General features: G+C 43.2%; 1 protein-coding gene across 2 annotated transcripts in view; it reads left to right on the top strand.

The window, feature by feature from the left end:
- The window catches only part of NT5E (5'-nucleotidase ecto), a 56,360-nt gene extending 45,699 nt beyond the window's left edge, over nt 1-10,661 (top strand). The window contains exons 5-9 of one of the 2 annotated variants that reach the window (XM_064597836.1): nt 1,107-1,261; nt 2,873-2,978; nt 3,837-4,031; nt 5,698-5,898; nt 8,669-10,661. In XM_064597836.1, coding sequence (XP_064453906.1) covers nt 1,107-1,261; nt 2,873-2,978; nt 3,837-4,031; nt 5,698-5,898; nt 8,669-8,832 — 821 coding nt within the window. In that variant the 3' untranslated portion in view covers nt 8,833-10,661. The remainder of the gene's footprint in view (nt 1-1,106; nt 1,262-2,872; nt 2,979-3,836; nt 4,032-5,697; nt 5,899-8,668) is intronic. The other variant, XM_045867190.3, reaches the window with a different exon arrangement.
- The last annotated feature ends 2,420 nt before the right edge of the window (nt 10,662-13,081 follow it).

Below are 13,081 nucleotides of genomic sequence, written 5' to 3' on the forward strand. Positions count from 1 at the left end.
GACAAGAGGATTGAAAACACACCCAGATGCCCCAAATCCCGTTTGCTTCCCCAAGTCCTCTCAGCATCAGACACGGTGTCACTGCTTTGTGTGCCTTTTCAAGCTGCAGCCAGGCATGGGTCAGCCCAGCTCGTGTCCAGAGGGGAGCTGCTCACTGAAGCAAAGCGGGTCAAACTGGGTGGAGCAGGTCTCCAGCCCCAGCCCCACCACCAGGAGCAGCATGCCTGTGGCAAGTTCCTTTCTTTATCAGATGAGGGAGTGTCTTTCTTTCTTCTTTGTCTGGGACTCAGAGTAAAGTACATATTACGTCATCCATTTGCACGTAGGCTACATGACCACACTCCTCTGCTCCTCTCACCTGCCTTTTATTGCTTTCCTTGATCAGATCAGGGAAGGATGGGCAGTGGGGTGCCTTGCAGAGCTGGTGGTCACAACGCAGACCTCTCAGTAGCCAGAGGGAGAGGCCGGGACCACACAGACAGCAGAACCTCAGCAGGCCCTTTATACCTGCACTGGATGAATTTCATCACCACCCCCCCACCACCACCACCAGTAATGCTAGCCCAGATGGGCCCACAGGTGCTCATTCAGCTGTGATGAGTTGTTGTTAGGATATTCAGTGCATCTGGAGCACCTGGCTAGCTCATTTGGCTGAGCATCTGACTCTTGGTTTCGGCTCAGGTCATGATCCCACAGTCCTGAGGTTGAGCCCCGAGCCCCACACTGAGCGCCGAGTGGGGCTCTGTGCTCAGCGGGGAGTCTGCTTGAGATTCTCTCCCTCCTACCCTTCCCCCCACCACTCGTGCGTGCATGTACTTGCTCTCTCTCTCTCTCTCCCTCCCTAAAATCAATCAATCAATCTTTCTTTAAAAAAAAAAAAAAGGATACTCAGTGCATCTTTAAATTAAGATCCATTCCTGGTCTTATTATCAAGAAACAGAATTTTCTGAGGAAATTTCACAAACTAAAATGTAGAAAAATTATGATAAAGAAATGTATAGTCATAACAGGTAAGCTAAATGATCTTTGATTCCTTCTCCAAAATGTAGGCCAGTGTGAGGCCTGCCTTAACTGTAGGCTGATTTTTTTTCTTTGCATGCTTCTAGATCCAAGCATAAAAGCAGACATTAACAAATGGAGGATAAAATTAGATAATTATTCTACTCAAGAATTGGGGAAAACAATTGTCTATCTGGATGGCTCCACTCAATCATGCCGCTTTAAGGAATGCAACATGGGCAACCTGATTTGTGATGCTATGGTGAGTGGTTCCCTGGAGTGTGGGCCCTGTGCCTAGGGAGGGAGGAGGGAGCAGGGAAGGATGCAAGGAGGGACAACCTGATAATTACAGAATTGAGGATTTTTTAAAAATTAGTGCCCAAAGCGACTGCCTTCGGCTCAGGTCATGATCCTGGAGTCCCGGGATCGAGTCCCGCGTCGGGCTCCCTGCTCGGCGGGGGGTCTGCTTCTCCCTCTGACCCTCCTCCCTCTCGTGCTCTCTGTCTCTCATTCTCTCTCTCTCAAATAAATAAATAAAATCTTTAAAAAAAAAAAAAAAAAAAGAAAAAAAAAAAAAAAGAAAAATTAGTGCCCAAACTAAAGCTTGGGGTGGATTCATACTGAGTACCTTGGGAAGGTGCCTGATCTTGACCAGCTGACCATCATTTTATTGCTTTACTAGTACTAAAGCCTTTATTGGAAGTTGTTCATTTTGGATGTTGCTTTCCTTTTGTAAGATGGTCTCAATACACAAAACTTCGCTACTCTGAAGATGCAGACACAGTAGATAAAACACATCTGCTTGGGCCTAACTTGGCCAGTGTGTCTCCCTGATGTGTCCTCTTGGCTCCAGAGAACCAGGCCTTGTGTGACTGGGAGCCTCCTTCAGAAGCAGAGAATGACAACATGCAATTATATAATAAGTCCTGTGCCTGAACATATCACCCACGAAAACACCCCTCTAACTCGCTGCAGGCAGACTGGCTGTGGCAGCCCCTCGGGGGCTATGCTGAGCCAGGGTCCCCAGGTCAGACTCAGCACTCCCACCGAAGCCTGCACGCAGGGGGCTGACTCTTTGTTGGGCCTGGCATGGTGCCTGGCATATACACACTCAGTAACTGACTGCCAAGGAAATAACAGTGTTCACACTTTGCAAGGTGAGACCGGTGTGGGCTTCCCAGCACTAGGCAATCATGCAGAAGAAGTAGCTAAAGAGAAGCCAGTATGGGAATGCTTAGAGAAAGGTCTGGAAGGAAACAAGCTGTTAGCAGTGCTTACCACTCTGTTAGGAGGCTGACACAAGTATGAGAAAACTTTTGCTTTTGCACAGTTTTTTTTTTCAAATCAGTATGTATTCATCTTATTTCTTGTAACTAAACATCTGTTTTGTAAAAGAAAAGAATGAAATGGATTCTGCCATTTCAGGCTGCTGTCTCTGTGCCTCCGAAATTGCCAACTTGGGAATTGGCTGGGGACCTGACATGGGGGCCAGGGATCATGTTGATAGGAGGTCCTGCCTTCAGGAGCAAGTACAGGGCCTGCAGGAGGCAGGGGTGGGGGGTACAGCATGGCAGGCCAGTCTGCATGAGGCCCTGTCCTAACACAAGAGCCAGTCTTGCTAAGGCCCACCGGCCTGCACGGACAGGGGTCTTAGGCTCGGAGCTACTTGCTTCTAAAAGTATGACATGGGACATGTCTTATTTTTGCTTCTCAGAGCATAAAACTAGTTCTAATTATACTTAAAAAGTCTCTGGGAACACAGGAGCAGGGAAGAAGCAGCTTTATTTCCCTGGTGGAGCAAACCAAATTCCTGGAACTGATCCTGAGGAGGAAGATCTAGAATAGCTAATGTAAATTCATGCTACTGTTGCAGATTAACAACAATATTAGACACCCGGATGAAGTGTCCTGGAACCATGTGTCCATGTGCATTTTAAATGGAGGTGGCATTCGGTCGCCCATTGACGAAAGGAACAACGGTAAGCTTCCCGGGCTCAGGGCCATTAACCCAGCGTGTTCTGTCTCTGGCCAGGCCCGTGGGGAGCCTCGGCTCATCTCTGCTGTCAGCCGCGTACCAGTGTCAGTCTCTTCAGTTCGGGTCCACTGCTACACAAGTCAGTGCCTAACAGAAGGACACACACATGCTTGTGTGTTCTCGTATGTATTCACATGCTGAGGTAGCAGCTGGGGTTAACGGAACCCAGTCTTGGTCTAAACTTCTGACTCACAAAGCTAAATACTAATTATTGCTGACTAATTCAAAATACCGACAGTCTCCTCCTTGATATCAGGAAAGAGAAAGGGGCAAATTGCCAGTCTTCTGTGCTGGAAAAAAACACCCTACTGGATTAAATTTTTTTAGTGCAATTACAGATAGCCAAGATAATCATATGGGAAAACAAACCAACTAGACAGATATTCAGGACACTCTTGCAATCATCCCTCATATGCTGTCAAAACCAGTGGTCTCCGTGTGAAGCCCCAAGCTCGGCTCATTGTCAAACAGGGACAGGGCAGGGATGGACGCATTGCCTGTCTGGAGGAAAGGAGCAACGCTTAACACCCACCGAAGATCCAGCCGCAAGCCAGGGATCCAGGGCAGAGCACCGGTGACCTTGGAGTCACCGACGTCTGAGCTCCTGCCCTCGTGCCCAGGGGAAGAGAGCACGGCCAGAGGCCTCTTGAATCCGCTCCCTCCCTGAGTGTCAGGAACACTGACACAGCTGACGCTGTCCTGAGCGCGTTCCTCATCCCCACCAGTCCTAACGGAAACTGGGCTTGGGGTGAGCTTATTCTCAAGCTGTTTTTCTTCTTGCTTCATCTACAACTGCCCTCAGGCACAATTACCTGGGAGAACCTGGCTGCTGTGTTGCCCTTCGGGGAAACCTTTGACCTGATCCAGTTAAAAGGCTCCACGCTGAAGAAGGCCTTTGAGCACAGCGTGCACCGCTACGGCCGGTCTACTGGAGAGTTCCTGCAGGTGGGCGGTAAGTCACCCTTCAACGTGAGGTGGGAGTTCCTGCAGGTGGGCGGTAAGTCACCCTTCAACGTGAGGTGGGAGTTCCTGCTGGTGGGCGGTAAGTCACCCTTCAACGTGAGGTGGGAGTTCCTGCTGGTTGCCTTAGTCCCCCCGTACAGGACCTCCATGGCCAGATTTGTTTAGGTCTAACCCCACCCAACACGAATGCATAGTCTTTCAATGGCCATGGACTCCCAGACTACTGAGATTAGGTCAGGGTCAAAGCCCAGGGCCCTGGCAGTGAGCGGTATTTGCTACATCTGAGTTGGACATCAGATGGACCCTCTACAGGAACTGGCCCTCCAAATTCTAAGCAGGTCAGCTGCCTTGAGGTCTAGTTTTTGTTTTGTTTTGATTTTTTTTTTTAAGATTTTATTTATTTATTTGACAGAGAGAGAGGCAGCGAGAGAGGGAACACAAGCAGGGGGGCAGTGGGAGAGGGAGAAGCAGGCTTCCCGCGGAGCAGAGAGCCCGATGCGGGGCTTGATCCCAGGACCCTGGGATCATGACCTGAGCCGAAGGCAGACGCTTAACGACTGAGCCACCCAGGCGCCCCTGAGGTCTAGTTTCTATTAAAATCTTAGTTGTTTAGACATTCACTGTTCTTTGCTAAAAACAAAAAAAACAAAAACAAAAACACAGCCCTTCTCTGTTCTATTCGTAATTGTCTAGAACCATGCAGAGATTCAGAGAAATGCAGAGTCCAATCAGTTTTAACAAGGATGATTTCTGGGAGGGGAAGCCACCTACGTAGACACACTGGGACACCTGGTTCTGGTTCCACTGTAACCTGGGGCAGGTTTTCAACCTCTCTGAATGCAGTGAGAAAATGTGCCCTGCTCATCTCACAGATCACAGTGAAAATGGAATGGAAATAAATGTTTCCCGAACTGACAAGGACTTCTGAAACACTTTGGTCAATAATGATTTCCACAGTTCAATGAGTTACTCCTTAAAATAATATTAATAACTGTATCAACTTTGACTCTGACACCATATTTTGGCCTCCCTCTTTTTTTTTTTTTTTACTATAGATGGTAGGCCTCACTTGATGGTGTGATTGCTTTGTCACGTCCTCCCTCTATAGAACCCCCCATTCTTGGGATTGAGGGGTTGCAGAGGGTGCTGGAGGCCCACCTGCTGCCTGTGGGGTACCCCAAACATTCTGCATTTTTCCATGGGGGGCAGCAGGATTTTGATGCTCCAGCACAGTGCTGGGTAGTTACCTGTTTTGTGAAAGTCATCCAAGCCCAAATTATTACCATTTAGTAGTCTTCAAAAAAAATTTTTTTGGGGGGGGGGTCTTCAAAATTCTAACAAATGTTCTGCACCTCTCATCTGTTTCTCACTTTCCAAAGCCATTGAACCAAGTTGCTGACCAATTCATTTAGGATTTTAAAAAGATGTGGTTTCTCCCTGCATTGCTAACCCTGGCCCATTGTGAGCCAGAGTCAATTTCCCTTCCACTGGTTCTTAGACCTCCTGGGACTTGAGGATAAATCTAACCAAATGCTGCGGTGTCCTCTCAACTCCCCTGCTGAAACTTCACTCAAGCTCACACCCCCATGAAAACCAAGCCCAATGCCCCAATTCCAGATTTTGGCCAAAATCTCTTTCTTAGAAATCTCTTTCTTAGATCACTTGGATCCAGTGAAACCACAGACTCGTTTCTTTTCTAGGAATTCAAGTGGTGTATGATCTTTCCCGAAAACCTGGGAACAGAGTGGTCAAATTAGATGTTCTTTGTACCGAATGTCGAGTGCCCAGTTATGAGCCTCTCCGAATGGATAAGACATATAAGGTAGTCCTCCCAAGCTTCCTCGCCAATGGTGGAGATGGATTCCAGATGATAAAAGATGAAGCATTAAGACACGACTCTGGTAAGCACAAGTGTCTCTCCCTCTCCCTACTCCAAAAGTACTTATAGACAACAGTATTGGTCCAAAGAGGGAGCTACTCAGGACGCCAAGACTGCAAAGCCAGAACCAGATCCTGCCCCTATGTTGCCGACTCCCTCCAGCTTTGTTGGAAAACAGCAACACAGCACTGGGGAAGATGTGCCCTGCCCCTCCCCAGCACACAGACCCACCCATCTAAGCCCAAAGTGTTTTAAAACTCTTGTAAGTACATATAAACAGCTATCCAAATTGTGAAATATGAGTTTTACACTTACAGGAAAACCTCATTTCTAGAACTTTAGATTGGATCTGGAAAATCCTGTAAACTTTCTTGAAGCATTTAGTGTGAATAGGACAAGTAGGAGTGGATGGGATATGCTCCCCTCCCCGTTTTCAGCAGTGGGTCAGTGAAGCAAATTATAAGAACTATATTTAACCTCAGTCAATATTTTTCGCAGCATTTAGGGTTATTTTACCCCAGCCTCACTTTTAAAAATCAGTTCTGAGAACCACTTCATGTGGAAGTCCACTGATGGGAGATACCTGGGAGATTTGAGTCCCACAGAGGCCCTGAGGATGCCACCAGCACAGGGCCATTAAGAAAATTTTAAAAAAAGAACCACTTCACATGCATAAAGTCCACTGACAGAATATACTACCCCTTCCTCTTCTCCAGAGCAGGAGCCAGTGGGCTTACAAGACACATGCAAAGCTTCTCTACATTTCCAGGAAGGAGCTCAGCTAGGTTCCTCCTCAGCTCTACCGTGGTGGGCCTGCTATTTTAACTGCTTGTTCCAAGGAGGGTGGAGAGCAGAGCCTTTCCTGCCAGGAAAGGCACTGGCTACTTCTGTCCATTCCATAATAGAAGATGGAAGGGCAGACTTAAAAAGGTGTCCTCTTAAGTCCCACATGAGACAGAGGCTGGTGGCTGTGCATCACCCAAGCCCAGACCTATAGGTGTTGGAGAGAAGAAGCTCACATAGAAGATTGAGGAAGCCTTGGCCCTAAGGGTTCTCAACCCCAGCTATACATCAGAATCACTTGGGGAGCATTTTAAATTAAATACCAATATCTTGGCCCCAACTTTTAAGAGATTCTAATTTAATTGGGTTGGGGCAAAAGTCTCTTCCAGTGAGTCTAATGCAGGAGTGAGAACCACAGCAGAGAGTTCTTTTGTAAATATTAGTGATAAATTTTTTTATTAAGGTATAATTGACATATAACATTAGTGTTAGACATATAACATAATGATTCAATATATGTATATATTGTGAAATGATCGACACAATGTCATTAACATCATACAGTTACAAAAATTTTCTTGTGATGGGGACTTTTAAGATCTGCTCTCATAGCAACTTTCTAATATGCAAATACAGTATTAACTCTAGTCACCATGCTGTACATTATATCCCTATGACTGGAACCCTGGACTTTCGATCCCCTTCACCCATCTTGCCCACCCCCCCCCACCACCACCACCATTTCTGGCAACCACCAGTCTGTTCTCTGTATCTACAAGCTTGGTTTTGTTGCTGTTTAATTCCACATATAAGTGAGATCATATGGTATTGTCTTTCTCTGACTTATGTCACTTAGCATAATGCCCTCAAGGTCCATCCATGTTATTGCAAAAGACAAGATTTCATTTTTTATGGCTGAATAGTATTCCATTGTGTGTGCATTCATGTGTATGTTTATCACATTTTATCCATTCATCCACCAATGGACACTTTTTTCCACATCTTGGTTATTATAAATAATGCTGCATTGAACACAGGGGTGCATTATTTCTTTTTGAATTAGTGTTTTTGTTTTTTTTCAAATACTCAGAAGTGGAATTGCTGGATCATACAGTACTTCTATTTTTGATTTTTTGAGGAACTTCCACACTGTTTTCCACAGTTGCTGCACCAGTTTACATTCCCACCAACAGTGCAAGAGGGTTCCCCTTTCTCCACATCCTCGCCAACACTTGTTATTTCTTGTCTTTTTTGATAATAGCCATTCTAACCAGTGGGTGGTATCATTGTGGTTTTGATTTGCATTTCTCTGATGATGAGGGATCTTGAGCATCTTTTCATGTTGTCTGTTGGCCATCCTTATGTCTTCTTTGGAAAAATGTCTATTCAGATTCTCTGCCCATTTTTAATCAGATTTTTGTTTTACTTTTGAGTTGTAGGAGTTCTTTGTATATTTTGGGTGTTAACCCCCCCATCAGATATAGGATTTGTGATATCAAAGTGGTATTAAAACAAAATTTTTGTCAGGTGCGTATGTTTGTTGTAGTTACAGGCAATTGGTATTTTTTTAATCAGGTCTCTCTTTTGGAAATGAAGTCTCCATGGTCTGTCAATATGCGAAAATGATTTCTGACCAGGCAAACAGAAGAAAGCCACTTTTATGTCTCAACTAATTGTTCTCGACCAGTTCCCTAATGCCCTTGTTTTGGAGTGGTTCAAAAGCAATGTCAACAACCGCTTTCTTGAGTCATCTCAGAGTAGACTGAGTTATCTAATTATCTAGTAGTGACCAATGAGCACATTTGACATCTGGGACATGAAAAAGCAATCAAATTCTTTGTACCTTTGATTACTCTTCTTTTGTGACATTTTATCCCTGCTTATGAAAGAAATATCTTCCCTCTTATAATTACAGAGGACTTAAGAGAAATACATTGGTTTTCCTGCTTCTTACTCTTAATTGATAATTACTTATTCTGTAACTAAAATAATGTATATATATTTTCTAGGGGACCAAGATATCAATGTGGTTTCTGGATACATCTTAAAAATGAAAGTAATTTATCCAGCGGTTGAAGGTCGGATCAAGTTTTCTGCAGGAAGTCATTGTCATGGAAGCTTTTCTCTAATATTTCTTTCATTTCTGGCAGTGATCATTGTTTTATACCAATAGCCAAAAATTCTTCTTCCCATTAATGTGTGGAACTGCATTTTTTTCCAAGTGAGATTCAAGTCTGCCTTTCAGGAACTGGCTTGGTGATGGCACAGACCATCTTGCAGGCCCCCAGAAGCTGAGCTTAGAAGATTGTTGAATGAAGACACTGACATCATCACACAGGACCAGCAAGTTAATGAATACACAGGAAAAATAATGAAAATGAGCCCTCTGACAGGAAGGCCATCTTTAGTTTACATGTGCAAATTTTAATAAAATTTTATTAACAATCTTAAACCACAGAAATCATTATTCTCCTTTATATCCACTTTAATTTACCAGACAACAATGTTTACATTTTATCATTTACAAGGGAGTTTTAAGCACATTATCTTATTTGATGCCTGTAACTTTGGTGGACAAGGCAGGAATTTCCTGTTTGACAGATGGGAAACTGAAGCTCAGCAAGAGCAGACTTGTTCAAGGCCATACGGCTGAAAGTGATAGATCTAAGACCTGCACCCAGCTTTTCTGACCTCAAGTCCAGCACTCTTTCAACTACATCCAGTTACTGTTTGGAATGATACTTAATGGCTTCCTCTCTTCATAACTATCAACAGCATCAAGCTCCTGGATGATAAGTGTCTGCTTTATTTCAGGTCTCTATATTTTCCTTTTTAGATCCTGTTGTTATAGTGAGTTTAATGGACTAACACAGGGTAGCATTCTCTCTTGTACCACCCATGTGCCTTTAATGAGTCAGGAAACAGTGCAGCAGATGATGGGAAAGGCAAAAAACAGTCCAGGGTCAGGAAGAAAGGGAAGGGAAGAACAGGACACCCAGGATGTATTTACATTACAGAAGAAAAAGAGCTAAGGGCACTTAGATTTGTTAAGGAGATATTTGTTAAGGAGTAGCACCATAGTGCCTGACATGTGGTATTAGCTGTTAATAATTTTATGGGATTCCATCAACTCTGCCTCTGTGCTCTTTCCTTCCTTCTTTCAATGTAAAGGTATCATTAAAGAACCTTCTAAGACAAGGTGTAATTCTAAACCTGCACCTGTCCCTCCCCAGCAAGATGCCAGCACTGTACTCTAGTCACACTACACACACACACACACACACACACACTCTCTCTCTCTCTCTCTCCCTCCCTCCCCACCCCCACCCCAGTCACGGAAAATCCAGAGGGAAGATGAGACAAGGATTGATCTTTAAAAGTGGTATTATATAAGGATCATTCTCAAATATAGATATGAGAACTCCTGCCTGGGAGTGAGTCCCTCTGAGTGGAAGCTCAAGAAACACCCAGACTGATGAAATGATTTATGCCCAAAAGAACAAATACTTGCTTAAGGTGGTCACGAGACCATGTGAGCCTGCTCAGCACTGCATAAATTATTCAATGAGAAATGGGAGCCTTCATCTTAAAAAATGGTGAGCAAATAGCAGTAGAGGTTTGGAGAAGCAGTGTTTGTTTCTTAATGTTTAAAAATATTAAGTACATGTGATACAAAAATATACTTTTAAACTACAACTTCTTTAAGAAGACTACTGCAGTAAAATAATGCCCTCAGTTCTGTGCATATACAGATTAGCTATAAATAAATGTCAGTAAGATTGTGAGAGGAAAATTAGAGAAAGGTGCATTTGGAGTATATTTTTTATGCTTGGCCAGTAAAATAGAATAAATTCTATTGGACACAAATTTTTAAAGAACATTTTTGTAAGTTTTCTAACTATATGTGCATGTATTGTGCAGTGGTTTAAGAAATGACCTCAGACACTTTGCAATTGTAGATTCAATTGTGCAATTCAATTGTACAATAAACCTGAAGATATGCTCCTTGGCTTTGGTAGTTATTTCTTCTCTCAAGCAAACACTATAATCTGAGACGATATGACTGAAGGAAAACTCTGACAGCTTATCACCGGTATCATTTCCCTTGATCATAAGTCCCTTGCCATCTGATAACCCTCCCTATCCCCTTTCTCAACCAAAAAATGAGAAGAAAAATGCACACAATTTTTAGGAAAGAGAACATAGTAAATAAAGGATATTTTAAGTAATACTATTACATTTTCTGGCTTTCATGTACAGAATCTAATGTAGAAACTGTTTTGAGGCCTGTAGTTGTTTACTAAAAATAAAAATGATCAAGCTAGACAATGTTGGGAATTTTAATTTATCTGAACTGGTTATACATCTAAGAATCTTCAAGCATACTGATAACACAATAAACCAATTGTTATACATTGATCAATTGAATACATTAAAATCCATTTGACGGCAGAGCTGCCTTCAGCAGTTTGCAATGAAGAGTAAGCTGGGTTTCCTAGAAGAGAGTTGAGGCTGCCAATAGTTATCCATTGGAAAAAGTTGCTCCCTCAAGGACTATGGAGTCCCATGGGTATATGGCTAGACTTGTCAAAATTAGGGAAGGTTCCTGATTAGTTACCTAGGACTGCTGTAATAAACTGACACAATCTGGATGGCTTAAACAACAGAAATTTATCATCTCACCGTAAGTGTGAGATCAAGTTGGCAGGGTTGTTTCCTACTGAAGACGGTGGTTGAGAATCTATTCCAAGCCTCTCCCCCAGCTTCTTGTGGCCTCAGGCATTCCTTGCCTTATAGCTGGTATTTTCACCATGTTTTTACATCCCTTTCCTTCAGTATGTCTCATGCACATACCCCCCCCCCCCATTTCTTCCCAGGATTTATTTCATCTGAGAGAGAGAGAGCAGGAGCAGGAGGGGCACAGAGAGAGGAATACAGAATCTCAAGCAGACTCCCTGATGAGCACAGGACCTGACGCAGGGCTCAATCTCATGACCCTGAGATCATGACCAGAGCTGAAGCCAAGAGTTGGATGCTTAACCAACTGTGCCACCCCGGTGCCCCTCTATGTCCCCTTTTATTAGGACAAAGTCATACTGGATTAGGCCCACCATAATGACTTCATTTTAGTCACCTGCAAAAACACTATTTCCAAATAAGGTCACATTCACAAGTACTGGGCATTAGGACAGAAGCCCCCACCATCTTTTCAGGGGACACAGTTCATCCCTTTAACAGTCCCCTGGCACAATACATATAATCAACTGGGGCAACCCTGCAGCAACCACCAGCTTCTGTGACTCATACATTTTGCAAATGAAAGATTATAATGAATGTTATTTTTCATACTGGTAAAATAGGATACATTTCAGAAGTTGATTTGGCTCAAGTACAACAAATCAAAAGGCACCAGTTTCCTTATCTGATGCAGTCAAAAGGAGGTGCTTTACCCAAAAAACAAACAATACAGTCAAGAAATGGGCAGAAGACATGAACAGACATTTCTCCAAAGACATACAAATGGCCAACAGACACATAAAAAAACGCTCAACATCACTTGACATCAGGGAAATACAGATCAAAACCATAATGAGATACTACATCACACTGGTCAGAATGACTAAAATTAACAACTCAAGAAAGATGTTGGTGAGGATGTGGAGAAAGGGAAACCCTCTTACACTGTTGGTGGGAATGCAAGCTGGTGCAGCCACTCTGGAAGACAGTATAGAGGTTCCTCAAGAAGTTAAAAATAGAGTTACCCTATGACCCAGCAATTGCACTACTAGGGATTTATCCAAAGGATACAAACAGTAATCTGAAGGGGCACCTGCACCCCAATGTTTATAGCAGCAATGTCCACAATAGCCAAACTATGAAAAGAGCCCAGCTATCCATCAACTGATGAATGGATAAAGAAAATGAGGTGTGTATGTGTATATATATATATATATATATACATACACACATATATACTCTCTCTATATATATATACACACACACAATGGAGTATCAGTTAGCCATCAAAAGGAATGAAATCTTGCCATTTGCAATGATGTGGATGGCACTAGAAGGTATTATGCTAAGCAAAGTCAGTCAGTTAGAGAAAGACAAATATCGTACGATTTCACTCATATGTGGAATTTAAGAAACAAAACAGATGAACAGTGGAAGGGAAGGAAAAATAAGACAAAATCAGAGAGGGAGACAAACCACAAGAAGACTCTTAACCATAGGAAACAAACAGGGTTGCTGGAGGGGAAGTAGGGAGGGGGATGGGATAACTGGGTGATGGACATTAAGGAAGGCACTTGATGGAATGAGCACTGGGTGTTCTATGTAACTGATGAATCACTAAATTCTACCTCTGAAACTAATAATACACTATATGTTAATTAAATTGAATTTAAATTAAAAAAAAA

The sequence above is a fragment of the Mirounga angustirostris genome, unplaced genomic scaffold, assembly GCF_029215605.1.
Source record: "Mirounga angustirostris isolate CCGP_5_RB_7025 unplaced genomic scaffold, mMirAng1.0.hap1 SCAF_8, whole genome shotgun sequence".
Taxonomy (NCBI): domain Eukaryota; kingdom Metazoa; phylum Chordata; class Mammalia; order Carnivora; family Phocidae; genus Mirounga; species Mirounga angustirostris.